Source organism: Bufo bufo, chromosome 3 (genome assembly GCF_905171765.1).
Source record: "Bufo bufo chromosome 3, aBufBuf1.1, whole genome shotgun sequence".
NCBI classification, from domain to species: domain Eukaryota; kingdom Metazoa; phylum Chordata; class Amphibia; order Anura; family Bufonidae; genus Bufo; species Bufo bufo.
Genome location: NC_053391.1, coordinates 95,914,330 through 95,934,119, shown reverse-complemented (window position 1 = coordinate 95,934,119; position 19,790 = coordinate 95,914,330). Strand labels below are relative to the sequence as shown.

Genomic DNA, 19,790 nt, shown 5'->3' with positions numbered 1-19,790 from the left:
TTGTGAGAGCCCTGAAACGGATCTCACAAGCGGACCCAGCAACACCAGTGTGAAAGTAGCCTTAGAAGGATCATTATACACAGAGAGGGTATTCTACACATTACAGCCCACTGCAAAAAGCACCCAGATGGATATTCTTCTTTGCAAAATGACATGGCAATTGTCTCCTTGCACAATCTGAAGGAAATTACCAGGGTATACTTACGTCTTGATGTTCTCATGATAAACCTTTGTGTCTGAAGGCTGGTTATAAAGCGGCTACAAAAAAAACAAAAAAACAACAACACCCTATGGTCATAAAAATAAGGTTGCATTTCATCACAGATCTGTAAAGCTCTTAGAGACAGCAAATCATTCAAACAGATGACGGGCAGAGAAAAACCATCAATACTTTCCAAGCGGCCAATCTGAATATATCATTACACTTTCTTTTCTCATCTGCCGGCAATGAAAAGCACACAACGCAACAGGACATTGTACCTCAATTTAAAACTTAAAAAACACTATGCAAACACTATGGAACGGTTCTCCACAGCTTGTAAAGGCAAACCTCAAGTGAAAAGAAAAAATTACCATGCACGCCATAAAGGTTCTGCCAATGTCTAAATTAGTAAGCTTTCACCAATCGCCCTTCAAATGGCCAGTGCTAAAGTTGAAGCGCCTTTTGTCCTTTTAGAATTTTATGATTTACATAAAAATTATGACTGGAACAAAATTTATAAAATGTACACTTTTAGCAGTGGAACACAGCAAATTGCAGACCTGGTTGAAAGGCATAGTAAATTGCACCTTAGCAGTAAAAGGGCAGATTAAAGAAAACACTAAAAAATGGCCCATATATGGTCTATAAATTGCAGGTGGATTTTCTTTCGCTCTCATTTCTCTCATCTTTAAAGTGTAATTATCTTTTCATTATTTTTTTTGCTAATGTGTAGGGAACTTTTTTTCTAATATCCTTTATTTAGAGAAATCGTACAGTGACAGACAGTAAAGCATGGTGTATTGTACTATTCTGTCTAGCAAAAAAGAATAAAAAAAATATAAAAAAATACGGAAAGCAGGACAAATAAAGTCCAAAGATGAATACTTTGGAGTCTGTCTGCCCCATTCAGGTTGCAGTTTTGGGTATACCCCCAATGGAAATCCTAGCAGGGGGCTATAATGCAGTCTGAACCAAGCCAAGTTTCTTTGTGACAGAATTTCATAGGGATGGACAACCCCGGAAAAATGCCTTTTGGCTACAAGAAAAGGTCCATTGTCACGGATTACTGCCTATTAATCTGGAACCATAAGCAGTACTACAGCGAGTGGCAGCACTGATGGTAAAACATCACAAATTACTTACCAGCTCTACTTTTGGGCCTAAACCTTCGAAAATCTTATGCGCTTCCTCTGCTTTTTTCTGCAAGACACAATGGGAGGAATTTATCATGAGGGGAATTTTGGAAGTCCGTTTTGCTCCAATTTGTGCCTGGTATTGCATCTTAGCCCCATTTACTTAAATGGAACTGAGAAGGACCTAGGCTATGTGACGTCACTTGCCTAGGATGATTGGATTGACGGGGTGGTGGGGAATCAGACCCCCACCGATCAGATAGGATAGATCATCAATATTAAACTCTCGGAAAACAAGAAGCCCTCAAACAATAGATGCACCAGTACCCTGGAGGGGACACTTGAGATCCTTCACTTTATCTTTTTAAAGGAGAAGACCTGTCATGAACCTTTGGGATGGCTAGCACCACAAATAAATTCATCTTCAAGAACAGTAATACATTTTTTTTAGAAGGCGCTCAGACATTGTCTAGAAGAGATTAAAACAACCTGTAAACCTCTGCAATCCAGGCTCTTCTAGAGAGCACTATATTATTGGTAATCTCTGGAGTAGAGTGGAAGCAGTAAATGATAGGCAGCGTCTGCAATCTTCATATTTAGACTACTTTCACACCAGCGTTTCTATTTTCCGGTATTAAAGGGGTTATCCCACTTAGCAGTTTCATACTTACCTGCTGCCACCGCGCGTTCACTTCCTGGATTCTGGCTGGGGGCGGGCTTCATCTTGATTGAAGTCTTCTCCCGGCCGGGCCGCGCGCTGGACTGAACGCGCACGCTGCCGCGCATGCGCAATGTGACTTATTTCTGGCCAGTATAGTACAGAGCCGGCGTGCGCGTTCGCAGCTCTGTACTATTCTGGCCGGGAAGAAGTCACCGTCGCGCATGCGCGGCAGCGTGCGCGTTCAGGACAGCGAGTGGCCCGGCCGGGAGAAAAGAAGAAGTCTTCTGGGCAAGCGCGACCATCGGGATTTTGCGGAAGAGCGGTGGTCGTAACCAGGGGAGACCGAGTCACAACAATAAGGTAAGTGGGGATGAATTTTCTCCTAATCGGTGGGAATTTGTTAATAAAGTATATTTACAAAAATGATCACTGTCAAATCATTAACAGATTTAACAGTGATCATTATGATAACCCCTTTAAGTTCCGTCATCAGGGTCTCAATACCGAAGAAAAACACTTCAGTTTTGTCCCTATTTATTGTCAATGGGGACAAAACTTAATGCTCCAAAAGGCATTCCGTTCCATTTGGTTGCGTTCCCATACCGGAGAGGTTGCTGCGGTTTTCTTTCCATCATGGGATGCAGAGCAAGATGGATCCATCATGACCCACAATGCAAGTCAATGGGGACGGATCTGTTTAACTCTGACACTATCCGACAATAGAAAACGGATCCGTTCCCCCATTGACTTTCAATGGAGTTCATGATGGATCCGTCTTGGCAATGTTAAAGAGAATACAACCGGATCCGTTCATAAAGGATGCAGATGATTGTATTATCAGTAACGGAAGAGTTTCTGCTGATCCCTGAGTGCGAAAGTAGCCTTAGACGGGAATGTAATGTATTACAAGTCTTATGAATCATTTCCATTCTAAGTCTTGAACACTGTTAATAGCGGTTTTAAAGTAATTTGCAGCTTTTCTAGCATAAAAAATAATAACTTTCTGTGCTTTTGTGGGCTGGCTCTGGACTAAATCAGTCTCCTCCCCCCTCTGGCAGCTTACTTTACCTGGAGAAGGAGTCTCTTTAGATATACCACCCTAGTACCGCAGGCGCTTTGCTCCTTCCCTGACAAGCAGGGCCGAAAGTTATTTCTATTGGCTGCCTGCAGTCAACAGAAGATCACTATGCAAAGGCTTGGTTGCATGAAGAGTGACTGAGCATGCATGTCCACCAGTATTCAACTCGTTAGGTCAACATGCATATGGCTATGAACATCGGGCAGCGCTATACTATGCAAAATGACAGACTCTTCACTGGATCTTTTCTAACTGCATGTAAATGGTTGACATTGGTCGTTTTTATGATCTACACAATAAATGATATTTAAAGGGGTTTTTGGTTACTACAAGCAATCACATATCCACTGGATATGGGGTGACTAACTGATGGGTGGGGATCCGACAGATGGGCCCTCCACTGATCCCAAAAATGTGCGTCCCCTACTGCCGTCAAATGGATTGACAGATCAGACATACACTGTGCTGCCCCATTGGTTCTCTAAGGAAAATATCACTTTCAAGAGGTCATCTTAAAATGGAAATTGGTGGCATATTGCTAGGCTAGCAATAGGGAATGCACTAGGAAAACACTGTGCATTGTTTCTCCATCAGCTATGCTTACTTAATTTTTTTTTAAAAAAGCAAAAATGAGCTGACAGAAGACAAAATGGCGCAGATGTACGTTAGAGCTGCTGCCACTTTATTCTAGCAGTGGAATCCTCTCCAATGGCATGCTGGTGGATTATTCTAGAAGTATGCCATCCTTCTGCTGAGACAACCGCATTGAAGGGTTATTCCCACCTTGGACATTTATGGCGAACTCACCATCTTGCAGCTGCTGTGAATGAACAAAAGGATACGAGGGCGCAGCTGTCTCAACTGAACTCTATGAGAGCTCGGAAGACAGTCCACCGCGCTTACTTTGGAACACCCACGCACAGCCACCTCTCCTTTCACATCTGCCGTGAGCCAGAAGGGGATAAGCCATACCTGCCCAAGACTGGACAACTACTTTAAAGGGGTTCTCTGGGCTTTTGATATTGATGACCTATGCTCAGGATAGGTCATCAATATCAGATCGGTCAGGGTCCGACAACCCCGCCAATCAGCTGTAGCAAGGGAAGATGCGTGCAGTGTGCACATGCTGCCTCCTTTCTCTCTTACTGCTCGCTGCTACTATGTCTATGGCAAAGCGGCAGCGAGCAGGAAGAGAGATGGCATGTGAACACTGCGCGCGCCTTCCCTTCCTACAGCTGATCGGTACGGGTGCTCAGTGTCAGACCCCCGCCAATCCTAAGGATAGGTCATCAATAGTAAAAGCCTTGAAAACCCCATTAATTAGTGCTTAGCTACAAAATAGCATGAAATTGCATGCAATAATCTTTTAAAGGGTACTCCCATCACTAGGATATGCCATCATTTTAAAGTGTCACCTGGTGTTCAAAAACTTTTGACATGTCAGAGACATATCAAAGGTTTTAATTGGTGCGGGGGCTGAATCACTAGAACGAGGAGAGAGAAGCATTAACATATCGCATGCTATCACACTGCAGGAAACGGGCTCAATAAAAGTCGATGGGCCCCGTCTTAATACCGTCCTCTGCAGTGAGGAGAGGGCACAATAGGTGAGCGCTTCTAAAGCCTCATGCAGACGTCCGTGGAACACTGTCCGTTAGATACCGGACTGGCATTGCAGGAGCGCACAGAGTCATAGCAATCAGTGACCCGGGCGCTCCTGCAATGCCAGTCCGGTGTTCCACGGACGTCTGCATGAGGCTTTACTCCTGTTCTATTGACAGGTGGGGTTCTCAGCACTCAGACACCTAATCATTTTTTGATGTCTCTATGGCATATCAAAAGTCTTCTGAAAACTCAGTAACCCTTTGAATGGGTTTTCCAAGACTTTATAACCGACGAACGATCGTCTGGACAGGTGATCAGTATCTGATTGGTGGGGGTCTGACACCTGGGAGCCCAGCCAATCTGCTGTTTGAGAAAGCACCGGATCTCACAGTAGCGCCATGGCCTTCTCTCTGCAAACCAAGCATAGCGCCGTATACCATATAGCGGCTGTACTTGGTATTGTGCTCAGCTCCATTCACTTCTATGGGGCTGAGCTGAGCCTAGGTCATGTGACTGAATGCGCCCATTTTCAGCTGCTGAATCAGTGGCAGATTTATTCTGGGGATCAGTAGGGGCACCACAAGTCAGGCCCTGACCGATCATATCCTAGCAATATGCCACCGCTTTATGAGATGGGAATAAACTTTTCATGTAAAAAAACTAAACCGTATCTTCATTTTGGTCAAAGAAAGGTTGGAAACTACACACAAAACGCACTCTAAAAAGCGACAATCACACCTTCACATTTAATACCATCAAACTGTGAAATCATGGAGAAAAGAAAAAGTAGTAGCTATCAACACTACCATAAGGGCTAATGCAGACACACTTTAGTATCTGTTTGGAGGGGCTGTGCCATCACAACGTATCCCCCCTCCACAGGCTAACGGATAAGTATCTGATCGGCAGAGGCTCGATGGGACAGCAAGATATCGCAGAGTACAGGCACTCAACTATCTCCGGCAGCCCCATTAATGTCCGCTGCTGCAATCAGACAGGGAGCACGGGGCCTCGTTCTCAATCCTGCGGATAGGGTATACATTGTTGTAACATTCCAATCTCTTTAAGGCCACAGTTCTGACTGAAGCTAGCATAACAAGCATACTGTATATGATGCTGTAGACCAGCAGTCGGACCTGGAACTGAAGCCTTCATACAGTTGTTAAAAAGTGGTCACGTCCAATTGTCTGAATTAGCCCTAATACTGATAAATGAAGCACATGAAATAAACTACTACCACTGCTGAGAAGCCGGATCATTACCACTTCATCATGTGCATGCTCGTTTTGGCACAGATACAGGTAGGTCTCTACTCTAATTTGCTCTAATTATAACCCTACATAACATAATTGCCCAATTGCATATTTACCACCCTCCCCCCTGTGAATAAGGCTAGTTTCACATCCGCATTTTGAAATCCAGCCTGTCGGATTTCTCCATATTCGGCATAGTCGGATGGTGCAGTTCACCGCTAGCTCCTACTGACTAGAATAGGATCCGGACGGTTTCCAGCACGAGTGCCAGGTTCCGGCTGGACAAAAACTGTTGCATGCCGGATCTCATTGTAGTCAACGGGGACCCAGGTGCACAAACCTATCCGGCTATGCTGAATATGGTGATCTTTGGCAGGCTGTTCCTCTGCCAGATTTAAAAAGGCAGATCTATAGTAGCCTTTAAATATCATGGCTTGTGAGTCAAGGTAATGCAAAACTGCAAAAAAATAAAGTAGATGCACAGCAAAAAAAAACTATAAAAAGAAGTGCAATGTACAACCCAGGATGGCTTACCGAACCCAGCATGGCTATAAAAAGGCCAAAAAGCAGTAAACAAAATATGCAAGACTACAGTAGTACACCACAGAAGAGAATGGCAACTTACCCGGTTCTCATCATAAATGATTTGGACTATGCTGCGATGCTTCTGTTCCACAGGTGGAGGGGAGACGGGCTTCGCAGGCTCGGGAGGTTTGGCTGCTTCTTCTTCAAGCTGTTGCTAAGTTACATAAAGAGTGGGGGAAAAAAAATCTCCATCATACAGCACCGAACTCCAATCAGCGACTAGTCCAATCGTGAAGCAACAGTTTATTTGCATTCCTGGATTTTGGTGTAAGAGTTGCAGAGTAACAACAAAGAGAGGGGGTAAGTGCACACGTATCTAAGTGGTAACAAATATACATCTATCACATATGTATGATGTTTCTTCAGATCAGTTATTCTGAAGATCTGGAAGAAGCCTACAATAATGTGCAGTTGGGCTTGGCCAGGCGGTCAGGTTATTACTATGGAGAATGTAGTCCATACTAGGGCTGGGCGAGGGGTCAAATTAATTCGACTAATTTGCCATTTCGGTAGAGAACCACTCAGACTGTCACCAGACTTGTGGTATAACTACCGATCCTGCCTGTTTAACCCCCTAGATGCTGCAGTCAATAGCAACCACAGCGTCTAGGCAGTTAGAGTAAGGGAGGGGGTCTCTCTATGCCATGGGCACAGCCTAATAGATAGCCTGTCAGTCTTAGGCTACATGCACATGACCGTTGTGCGTTTTGAGGTCCGCAAATTCCAGATCCGCAAAACACGGATGGCATCCGCGTGCGTTCTGAAATTTGCGGAACGGCACGGCAGCTGTTGATATAACTGCCTATTCTTGTCCGCAAAACGGACAAGAATAGGACAGGTTATTTTTTTGCAGCGCCATGGAACGGAGCAACGGATGCGGACAGCACATGGAGTGCTGTCCGCATCTTTTGCAGCCCCATTGAAGTGAATGGGTCCGCATCCGAGCCGCAGATGCGGACCAAAACAACGGCAGTGTGCATGAGGCCTTACAGTGAAAGGGATATAACACCTTGGTATACAAGATATACAGGAATACATTATAAAAAGTGATCAAACAAACGCACAAGGACTCAAGAAAAATGAATAAAAACAGAATCCAAATTTTTAAAACAAAATATGAAAAACGTATATGGGATCACTGCATTTGCCACAACCCGTTTCATAAAGACAACATGCTACTTAAATTAGGTACCCAATGAGCAATGTTTTAAAAAAGAAAAAAGAAAAAAAAAAAACACACCCACAAAAATAAAGAGTAAATTGCTTAATTTCCCAAATGAAATGATGCAGAAAACCGGTGAAAGAAAGTGCTGATGTGAGAGACAGGAAAATGGGGCAAAATTGGCATTGGGGTTACCCAGGGCAGATAAAAAGATAAAAAAAAAAAAAATTCATTATAAACCGGAGAACCTGTTTAAAGTTCTGAGGCCAACAGTGGCCACTACGGGGGCTTTTGAGCTTACTTCATACTGTTTAGGACTCGACGCTCGCCGGCTGACGGTTTCACTCACTACGCCTGCGTCGAATATTCAACGGGACGGCGCAGGCACGAGATTTCCATGGCAGACAGGGCCGGCAAGAGGAGACCAGCGCTGCTTGGTCCTGTCAATCAAGTGTAGCAGGGCGTGGAAAGAGGTGGGAGAACGGAGCCTCTAGGACAATGATGACTAACCTTGGCACTCCAGCTGTGGTGAAACTACGACTCCCAGCATGCTCCATTGATTTCTATAGAGTTCTGAGAGCAGCCAAGGTTAGGCTACTTTCACACTTGCGTTCGGGGTTCCGCTTGTGAGCTCCGTTTGAAGGCTCTCACAAGCGGCCCCGAACGCATCCGTCCAGCTACCAATGCATTCTGAGTGGATGCGGATCCGCTCAGAATGCATCAGTCTGGCTCCGCTTGGCCTCCGTTCTGCTCAGCAGGCAGACACCCGAACGCAGCTTGCAGCGTTCGGGTGTCCGCCCGGCCGTGCGGAGCCAAACGGATCTGTCCAGACTTACAATGTAAGTCAATGGGGACGGATCTGTTTGAAGTTGACACAATATGGTGCAATTCTCAAACGGATCCGTCCCCCATTGACTTTCAATGCAAAGTCTGGACGGATCCGTCTGACTAACTTTCACACTTAGATTTTTTTTGTGAAATATAATGCAGACGGATCCGTTCTGAATGGATACCATCGTTTGCATTATAGGAGCGGATCAGTCTGTGCAGACACCAGACGGATCCGCTCCGAACGCAAGTGTGAAAGTAGCCTTAGCCATCACTGCTCTAGGAGCAGGAGCAACGCCCCCCCCCCCCCCAGAGGCTCATTTGCATATTATAAAAGTTATTTCTTTCTCAAGAACGGCGGCACGCATTGAGATGGCACTAATATAGTTATGTTCAGCTGACATTAGTACATCACTGTCAGCCAGCTTAATAACCATTTTCCTGCTGACAGAAACCCTTTAATACACCTATGGAGGTTATAGAGGAATAAATAGTCCAATGAGCTGACAGAAGTGATCCGATCAGCCTCTATGTCAGAAGGGATTAAAGCAGGTAGAAAATATCAATTAAATCTATACCTGTTTTTTCTTTAGTTTCAGAATTTGCTGTTCAACTTTAGCAATTTCTCTGTCGACCCTGTCCATACTTTGAATCAATTCTTCTTTAGACAGTTTGGAGGGAGATGCGTCCTGGTCATCATTAGGCTGGCCTGGGAGGGGGGGCGAGGGTGCCTCATGTTTGCTGGACAGTCCCTGTTCCTTTAAAACACAAACATTTCTTACAGCAAGTACTAAGGAATAGAAGGGATACAACACTGCCATTACATGCAAAGATAAAGCCACATACAAAGTAAATAGCATAATGGTAAATGCAAGCCTTTCATGTCATAGGGCACCATATTTACTACAGCAATGGCACTGCAGTCATTACCATGATCACAGACAATGGGGGAATATCGCTAGGATAAGCCCCCATTGTCTGACAGTTGCGGGTCCCACACCTATATCGAGAACGGAGCACTAAAAAGTGTTGGCGGGCGCAATGCGCATGCACAGCCACCCTCCAGTCGAAAGGAGCAGAGCGCTGGCTTGGCTATTTCGTTCAAGCCCAAATAAGTGAATAGAAGAAGTGGATGGTCATGCGTGGTGTGCTCCCATTCACTTCTATGGAGAGCATGCTTGGTGGTGGCCGGACCCGAGTCCTCCAGCCACCACCTTGCGGGACTCCGTTCCCTATATAGGTGCAGGTCTTAGCGATATGCCCCCATTGTTTGTGATGAGATAACAACTTTAAATAACATTAGGAAAGCAAAAAGACGGGAGGAAAAAAATTTAAGGAGACAAACAATGCAGCCTTTGGGTGATTTTTTTTAATATTATTGCATTTTACTCATTTTGGACTAAAAATATTTTTTTTTCAATTTGTCTTTATTACAAACTTTTTAGCAGTTTTCTCTGTACAGCTGTCAGCTTTTATGTATTTGCAGAGGAGCAGATCTCTGCTTACACAGAGTCCTGTCAGACTTGCCTCTCAACTCATGACAGCTCATAAACACTTATTTTATAAGAATTGAGCTATAATGAGTGTTTATGAGCTGTGATGAGTTCAGAGGTAAGGGCTACACATGAGCCAACACAGCTGCTGACAGACAGGGCTCAGTGTAAACTGAAAGCCCACTACTCTGAAAATACATAGAGTGTAATAAAGACCAATTGAAAAGTGAGTAGAATGCAATAAAAAAAAAAAATTGCCGCCAAAGGAGTCTATAGCCTTTAAACCTACATATTGTTTGCTGCCCAGGACACCTCGTCACACCAGTCTCCTCCATAGCACGCACCGGGGACAAGCTGGTACCTACCTTTTTCAGATCCCCTTGTGCTCGCAGTCCCTCCTGGATGGTTGATACAAGAGGTACAACAGAAGCAGCAGCAACTCTGTAGTGTGAGTCTACCTGTTCTAGCCGAGGTCTCTTTGATTCCAGCCCCTCATGCTCGCTCTGCCCAGTGGAGTGGTACTGCTGTTCATACCCCGATCGCCTGTCCTGAGGTCTGCAAAAAGATTTAACCATAACAATTTGGTGCACTCACTGCACTCAGCTTTTCATAGCATCTTCATTACAGAATAAATACAGGCTGGTATGCCTTTAACTGGGTAATAGTAGTCAGATAGACCCCCTTATAATGGGTAAGGCCACCCCCCCAAACCCCAGCCCCGTCCTCAGCTGAGGAAACTCCACAAAACCTTACATTTCTCCAGCAGTGGAGATATGGTATTACATGGCATCAATTCAAGAGACATAATAAAAAGGTCACACAGAATTTTTCAGAGGGGCGCCATCTATGACTTTTATATGCTTTAACAGGTATATAACAAGCAGGTGTGCAACCCGCAGGCTCCATGTAAAAATCTAAACTGTTTGGGGCAGCAAAACCAATGAATACATGTGAGGAAGGTCACCATAGAATTAAAGCTACCCTCCAATTCACATTCACTGGGCAAAGAAAAAAACACTTGGGGTATGTTCACAGAACAGATTCTTGGCACAGGTTTCAGTGCAGATTTGGAGCCAAAAACCGCTTCGAATCATCGCTGAAACCACCTTCCATTATTTTCACAGATGGACACATGCTTTCAGAATAAATCCAGCTAAGGCTACTTTCACACTTGCAGCAGTGTAATCCGGCGGGCAGTTCCGTCGTCGGAACTGCCCGCCGGATCCGCCAATTTGGATGCGACTGAAAGCATTTGTGAGACGGATGCGGATCTGTCTCACAAATGCATTGCAAGAACGGATCCGTTTCTCCGCTTGTCATGCGGACAGACGGATCCGTCTAGTATTTTTTTTTCACATTTTAAACGGTCTGCGCATGCAGCACTAATACATTCCTATGGGCAAAAATGCCGGATCAGGCATTCCGCCAAGTCTTCAATTTTTTTCGCCGGAGATAAAACCGTAGCATGCAACGGTTTTATCTTTTGCCTGATCAGTCAAAACGGCTGAACTGAAGACATCCTGAACGGATTGCTCTCCATTCAGAATGCATGGGGATATGCCTGATCAGTTCTTTTCCGGTATAGAGCCCCTGTGACGGAACTCTATGCCGGAAAAGAAAAACGGTAGTGTGAAAGTACCCTTAGGGTACTTTCACATTAGCGTTTTTCTTTTCTGGCACTGAGTTCCATCAAAAGGACTCAATGCCGGAAAATAACTGATCAGGCATATCCCCATGCATTCTGAATGGAGAGTAATCCATTCAGGATGCATAAGGATGTCTTCAGTTCAGTCATTTTGACTGATCAGGCAAAAGAGAAAACCGTAGCATGCTACGGTTTTATCTCTGGCGAAAAAAACGGAAGACTTGCCTGAATGCCGGATCCGGCATTTTTTTTCCATAGGTATGTATTACTGCCGGCTCCATCATTCAAAATAGCAGAATACTGGATCCTTCTTTCCGGTCTGCGCATGCAGATTTCAACCCCAGCATAATGTACCTGTGATAGGAGTACCCCTTTAACCTCCTAACAGTCACAATAAAAGTGGAAAATCTCTCCCAAAAATTGCACTTTTATTGTAGATTTTTAATATGTGTCTGAAGTAAAGTTTGTTGGTGTACAACTTAGGGATTAAAAATGCAGTTGTGTCCCTTTAGCAAGTCATAACCTTTTAATTTTTTTCTTTTATTTTGCATTAGTGGAAGACTTTAGAAACCATTTTCGGATATATATACACCTATATATATATATATATATATATATATATATATTAAATAAATGTTATTTTTAGGCGTAAAGATAAAAACAGCAATTTTAACATTATTTTGAGAAATGTATTTACTGTGTTCACTGTGTGGTATAAATAACATAACTTTTCGCAAGAAGCGTGTGGAAAAACCAAGGCGCAAAATAACTGCCCATGAACTGAGAAAAGTCAAGCGTGCAGCTGCCAAGATGCCACTTGCCACCAGTTTGGCCATATTTCAGAGCTGCAACATCACTGGAGTGCCCAAAAGCACAAGGTGTGCAATACTCAGAGACATGGCCAAGGTAAGAAAGGCTGAAAGACAACCACCACTGAACAAGACACACAAGCTGAAACGTCAAGACTGGGCCAAGAAATATCTCAAGACTGATTTTTCTAAGGTTTTATGGACTGATGAAATGAGAGTGAGTCTTGATGGGCCAGATGGATGGGCCCGTGGCTGGATTGGTAAAGGGCAGAGAGCTCCAGTCCGACTCAGACGCCAGCAAGGTGGAGGTGGAGTACTGGTTTGGGCTGGTATCATCAAAGATGAGCTTGTGGGGCCTTTTCGGGTTGAGGATGGAGTCAAGCTCAACTCCCAGTCCTACTGCCAGTTTCTGGAAGACACCTTATGAGGGATAATGTCAAATTTCTATACATTTTATTTTTCCCTTTTCTGTCCTGCAGCTGTCAGCTCTGGAACTGCTCCCCCTCCTTTAGACTGAAAGGGAAGGGGGCTTGCTTTAGCTGCTCATATCTATGGATAGTATGGTTTGAAAGTTGACATTCCAAGCTTTCAAATAATAGCAGAATAAGGGCTCTTTCACACTTGCGTTCTTGTCTTCCGGCATAGAGTTCCGTCGTCGGGGCTCTATGCCGGAAGAATACTGATCAGGATTATCCTAATGCATTCTGAATGGAGAGAAATCCGTTCAGGATGCATCAGGATGTCTTCAGTTCCGGAACGGAACGTTTTTTGGCCGGAGAAAATACCGCAGCATGCTGCGCTTTTTGCTCCGGCCAAAAATCCGGAACACTTGCCGCAAGGCCGGATCCGGAATTAATGCCCATTGAAAGGCATTGATCCGGATCCGGCCTTAAGCTAAACGTCGTTTCGGCGCATTGCCGGAGCCGACATTTAGCTTTTTCAGAGTGGTTACCATGGCTGCCGGGACGCTAAAGTCCTGGCAGCCATGGTAAAGTGTAGTGGGGAGCGGGGAGCAGTGTACTTACCGTCCGTGCGGCTCCCCGGGCGCTCCAGAGTGACGTCAGGGCGCCCCAAGCGCATGGATCCTGTGATCACATGGATCACGTCATCCATGCGCATGGGGCGCTCTGACGTCATTCTGGAGCGCCCCGGGAGCCGCACGGACTGTAAGTATACCGCTCCCCGCTCCTACTATGGCAACCAGGACTTTAATAGCGTCCTGGGTGCCATAGTAACACTGAACGCATTTGGAAGACGGTTCCGTCTTCAAATGCTTTCAGTACACTTGCGTTTTTCCGGATCCGGCGTGTAATTCCGGCAAGTGGAGTACACGCCGGATCCGGACAACGCAAGTGTGAAAGAGGCCTAACAGCACTATCTTAAAGAGGACCTTTCATGGGTCCAAAGAATATGAACTAAGTAGCAGGTTACATAGAGCGGCGCCCAGGGATCTGAGTGCACTTACTATTATTCCTGGGCGCTGCTCCGTTCGTCCCCTGTGGCCCCCGGTATTTTCAACATTCAGAGCAAGGAGGAGGAGACGCCAGTGTCTCCTTCTCCCTGACAGCAGCGCTGTCCAATCTCAGCGCAGAGCGCAGAGCTCAGAGCCAGGGAGAAGAAAAAAAACATCCCTGGCTCTGAGCTGCGATTGGACAGCGCTGCTGTCAGGGAGGAGGAGAGACGCTGGCGTCTCCTCCTCCTTGCTCTGAATGTTGAAAATACCGGGGCCACAGCGGGCGAACGGAGCAGCGTCCCAGGAATAATATTAAGTGCACTTAGATCCCTGGGCACCGCTCTATGTAGCCTACTAAGTTCATATTTTTTGGACCCATGAAAGGTCCTCTTAAGTACAGGAAAGAGATACCAGTGTTAGAAATCGGGAGGCAGTGGATGTAGCTGAAGTAAAAGCAGGTTTTACGTTGTTTATTCCCGACTTTATTTCTAACAGTGCTATCTCCTGCTTATGTTGTGCTAATGCTTTCATTTTGGTCTTGTATGAAAACCAGGAATGGCAAACAAGACCAGTCCCATATTCTCGAGCTGCTACCAATCAGGAGGTATGAGCAGCTAAAGCAGGCCCTCCCTCTTCCCATTATGTCCGAGCAGTTAAGTGCTGTTCCCAAAACAGGTGGTTAAAAAAATGCAAAGCTGCATTACAATTACTCTGGGTGCTTGTCACCACAATGATACAGCCCACCAAGCAGATGATACATGAGACCTTTAGCAAATGTTCTTCCCCCAAACAAAAATGACCCCTCAAATCACAGAATGAAGTACATTTTTCAAACCAGCACCTGGATCTGAATACCTTGTAATTGAATATAACTAAAAATGTAGTATAGCCAGTAAGCAATTCAATAAAATGTATCTGTATAGTACCATCTGCTGTTTGATCTATTCCTTTTTTTATTGTCCGTTTCACTGAGCTGGTCAAACGTGCTCAGTTTAAATCTTTAAACCAGCCATATGTTCTGTTAGAAGCTGTTACAGGGAGAGAGCTGCAGCAGAAAGGACAAGCCCCCTGAGCTGCCAGACTGAACAGAATCTAGAAGACAATTGGAGCAATGTATGTGGAGATCTCTGGATCCATGCGAGGAACAGGGCTGGTTCTAGCTTTGATAGAAAGAGATTGTTATCTACTATATGTCTGATTTTCATTTTTTACATTAGTCATGGCCCTTTAAAGGGGTTCTGCAGTTCTTTTAAACTGATGACCTATCCTCTGGATAGATCATCAGCATCTGATCGGCCAGGAGCGCCGCAGCCTTTTCTCAGTTTCCATCAGGCCCAGTGACATCACTGCTAGTATCACTGGCCTGGGTGGGGGCTAGGCTCTGTTCACTTGAATAGAGCTTAGCCGCGCTCAGGCCAGTGATACTAGTCGTGACGTCACTGGGCCTGCGGTAAACAGCGAGAATGCCACGGCTCTACTGCCTTCTCAAACAGCTGATCGGCAGGGGTCCCAGGTGTTGGACCCCCGCCGATCAGATGCTGATGATCTATCCAGAGGATAGATCATCAGTTTAAAAGAACTGCAGAACCCCTTTAAGTTGAAGTTTTTTTTTTTTTTTTTTACTTCTCCACAGGTAAATAAACGGACATATAAAACTAACGACGACATTGTGCCCCCCTGTATGACATCCAAACAGGATCACGGGGCATATAGATAACCCCATCAAGAGGCGAACAGGTTAGCATGTCCTCGTTTTAATAATCTGAGGCAGATGCCGAGTCTTAGTAGCTTCATATTAATAGTTGCAGCATTGATAAGTATGTATACCATTATTTTTTTTTCACTCTGTGATAAGTTCCAGGTTTTCATTTATCAAGCACGATAATTTCAAAACTAATATTTATTCACGATGTGGCTAAGAAGCAATTTGCATTACTACATTCTGGGGGAGCACATTTCTGCTCAGCGGTTGGCGGTCTATTTTATAAGGAAACCAGATTTGTCGAGCAAGCAACCCGTCAGACTTGGAGAACATTCCTGTGTGGTTTGAAGGCGCACATTTCCAGCTGAAGAATTCCTGCTGCCTTTAAGCAATGTGACTTTAGATAAATAAAATACCCACCTTAGCAGGTAACAGATCCTTTGGAGGGAGTCCGTCTCATAAACGAAGGCACAGCTGAAACCACATACCCTACGACTGCACAAAGTGACAATTGTCCTCAGCACTACACCACGTTTCTCCTGCATCTTTTCATGACATCCGAGTCAGCAGTGAGGGCCACATGGATGAAGGACGGGGTGCTGCTGATACCAAGGGAGGGCTATCTTTTTGGCAAAATAAAAGCAGCGCTGTACATCCCGACACCTACAGTTTAGAACAGGGCAATATCATTTTGAAACACACTGGGAGTAGTCCCCAACAGATGCCACTATGCAGGCATACAGTGCCATACGTCACCTATAGGCATGAAAGTATGGGGGAGATTTATCAAACTGGTGTAAAGTAGAACTGGCTTAGTTGCCCATAGCAACCAATCAGATTCCACCTTTCATTTTTCAAAGCAGCTGCCAAAAATGAAAGGCGGAATCTGATTGGTTGCTACGAGTAACTAAGCCAGTTCTACGTTACACTGGTTTGATAAATCTAAAGTACATTGCAAGTGCAATGTGAAGGCACTGTACAATGCAAAATACCAGAGAAAGCAGAGATAAACATATATTGCAGAGTAGGAAAATCTAATTCTAAGTATAAAGCTCAACATAAGGGCTCATGCACACCACCGTATCCGTTTTGCAGTCCGTGAGACATGGATCTGCAAAACATATATCCCAGCCATGCGCATGCCGCGATTTATTTTTAAACTCGCAACACGGACAAGAATAGGACATGTTTTATCTTTTTTCAAGGCCGCGGAACGCAAATACGGATGTGAACAGCACAAGTTTTGCAGCCCTATTGAAATAAAAGGGTCCGCAGATGCAGACCAAAACTACGGTCGTATGCATGAGCCCTAAAATCATGTTAAGCATTTAGCTCTCCAGCCCTCTGTTAAAGGGGTTATCCAACCCCTACAATGACCACCAAAATGCCCGGGCCCCTCATGCTGGTGATACTTACCCCACTCCCTGGCACCCGCATTGCTTCTGATACCCGCATGGCCACCGCTACATCTCCCAATTGCAGCAGATCAACACATCCAACGACGGGAAGTGGATTGTTGTCAGCCAATAGCAGGCCGCGACGGGGACGAGCCTCCTTAGCATCCGCCAACAGGGACGCGGGTGGCAGGGAGCAGAGTAAGTATGAGGCTACTTTCACATTAGCGGTTTCAATTCCGCTATGGAGATCAGTCATAGGATCTCAATAGCGGAAGAAAACGCTTCAATGCCAATGGGGACAAAACTGAACTGAACGTAATGCACCAAAATGCATTCCGTTCAGTTTGGTTGCATCCCCATCGCGGACGGATCCGTCCTGACACACAATGTAAGTCAATAGGGACTGACCCGTTTTCTCTGACAATAGAATGATGTTCAATACGGATCCGTCATGGCTATAGAAGACATATTACAAACGGAAGCGTTTTTGCAGATCCATGACGGATCCGGAAAAAAAAACCGCTAATGTGAAAGTAGCCTGACCAGTATGAAGGGCCCGGGCATTTTAGGGGTTGGATAACCCCTTTAATACTATTCCCTGCACTAGCATCCTCAAGGATTACATCAGGAGGACTGCTGCTCTACACTTTGGGCATGTAAGTGGCTTCACGAGGTTTCCCGATGACGCACAGAACCAAGTGTATAATTGGCCATACTTATCCAATAGCTGTTGGTCGAACAATTGCTTAACTGCTGTACACATCCACGTCTGGTTCAGCTAAGTATTTATGTGCTGTCAATGGGGAAAGAGCCGCTGACAAACACTTCTGGAGGTGGATTATCTCCTAGGACAGGGATGGCCAACCGGAGGCTCTCCAGCTGTTGCAAAACTACAACTCCCAGCATGCCCAGACTGCCTAGAGCTATCAGCCTACAACAGGGCATGTTGGGAGTTGTAGTTTTACAACAGCTGGAGAGCCACAGGTTGGCCATCCCTGTTCTAGGAGAACAAAAGGATCAGAAAAATATTCAGTATACAGAATCCTTCTCTCCCCAACACGACAATCTACGGGGGAGATTTGGGAGCTCTCCATACACATTAGACTGTCCGCCAAACCTGCCATTCTCAGTGGGTTCGGTGGACAATACGCTAATATGTATGGGTACCTTAAAGGGGTAGTGTCAAACTATTTGTATTTTCATTAATTGCTAAAGCTCTCATTTCTCTTTGGATTTTTTATTTTATTTTATTGACCTCATTTGCAGTTTTCTCTTATACCCCATGTTTGAATCCCACTTCCTGGTTTGTCATGTGTCTGCCGTCCCATCATGCCTTAGGGCAATGAGATCATGTGTTCTGACATCAGATCATGTGACACTAACCACACCCCTTCTTACCAATGAGGCTTCTTATGTCCCACATGAAAAGGCTCCAACGCAGGACGCAACCTACAGCAACTAAAAATCAAAACTGATTTGCCACGTGGCACAACGGTAGATCAATAACTTTAGAATGAGGAAGATTTCATGAACGGTGGTATTTGGGAAAAACGAGACTTTTGTATAACTTACCAGTAAAATCTCTTTCTCGCTCTTTCCTTGGGGGACACAGAAGACCTTGGGTATAGCTCATCTCCATAGGAGGCGTGACACTAAGTGAAAGCTGTTAAGCCCCTCCTCCACAGCTATACCCTCAGCCTGGAGAGAGAGACTGCCAGTTGCGTGTCCAAGCAGTGAGAAAAGGCAAAGTCCAACAAGGAACCAACAAGCCAACTACCCAACGGGTAACACAAACTCGGAAACCGTGTAGAGAAAAACAATGAATGGGTGGGTGCTGTGTCCCCCAAGGAAAGAGCGAGAAAGAGATTTTACTGGTAAGTTATACAAAAATCTCGTTTTCTCGCCCAGTTTCCTTGGGGGACACAGAAGACCTTGGGACGTTCAAAAGCAGTCCAAAAGGGGAGGGACCACAGCTCCAAGGCGAAGCACCCGAAGGCATCAAGGAACCTCCGCCTGCAGACCCAGGCGGACCAAGGCAGCATACGCCGAAGCCAGAGTATGCACCCTGTAGAACTCTGTAAAGCGTGCACGGAAGACCTGTGGCCGCCCTGCTCAAATGCATGGCCGAAGCCCAATGTCTCCGGCCCAGGAGGCACCGATCGCTCTGGTGAAATGAACGGTGACAGCAAAGGCAGAAACCTGCCCTCGGTGCGGTAACCTCAGCAATAGCCAATCTGATAAGGCGGAGGAAAACCACCCTGGAGTCCGTCAACTCTAAGTGCGGACCTCCAGGAAACCCAAGAGACCAAACGTCGACAAGAGTCGGAGATCTCCAAGTAAAACCGGCAAGGCCCAAACAACGTCCAAATCGGTGAAGTGTTGAAGCGAAAGGCAAACACCACCTTCAGAAGGAAGGAACGGGATGTAGAACAGCCCTGTCCTGGAAAAGACATAAGGCTCAGAACAAAAAGGGGCCATTCAGGCCCCAGTCAGAGACACGACTGATACGGAAACACAACCGTACAGGACAGACGGGGTAGAGAGAACTTCTGTAACGGCTCCAAGGACAAGATTGGAGCACCGAGAGCTCAGTATGAAGTTCCCAGGGCGATACCGAAGGACAGTACAGAGGAACCAAAGAGCCATTTCGAGTAAGAAGGTCTTGACAGGCCCAGAGGGCCGGGAACGCTGGAAGAGGAAGAACAGCGCTGACACTTGACACCTCAAGTAAAGGAATCCCAGTCCCAGTCCAGGCCGGACTGGAAAAAAAAAAAAAAAAAAGAC

The 19,790-nt window shown here is 45.5% G+C and overlaps 1 protein-coding gene across 8 annotated transcripts in view; it reads right to left on the bottom strand.

Annotated features, from left to right (window-relative positions):
* Positions 1 to 19,790, bottom strand: part of NCOR1 (nuclear receptor corepressor 1) — a 206,427-nt gene that overhangs the window by 117,155 nt on the left and 69,482 nt on the right. For 7 of the 8 annotated variants that reach the window (XM_040423363.1, XM_040423371.1, XM_040423365.1 and 4 more), the window contains exons 4-8: positions 10,366 to 10,555; positions 9,086 to 9,265; positions 6,558 to 6,671; positions 1,346 to 1,402; positions 206 to 258 (exon numbers count right to left, since the gene is read on the bottom strand). In XM_040423363.1, coding sequence (XP_040279297.1) covers positions 206 to 258; positions 1,346 to 1,402; positions 6,558 to 6,671; positions 9,086 to 9,265; positions 10,366 to 10,555 — 594 coding nt within the window. The remainder of the gene's footprint in view (positions 1 to 205; positions 259 to 1,345; positions 1,403 to 6,557; positions 6,672 to 9,085; positions 9,266 to 10,365; positions 10,556 to 19,790) is intronic. The other variant, XM_040423369.1, reaches the window with a different exon arrangement.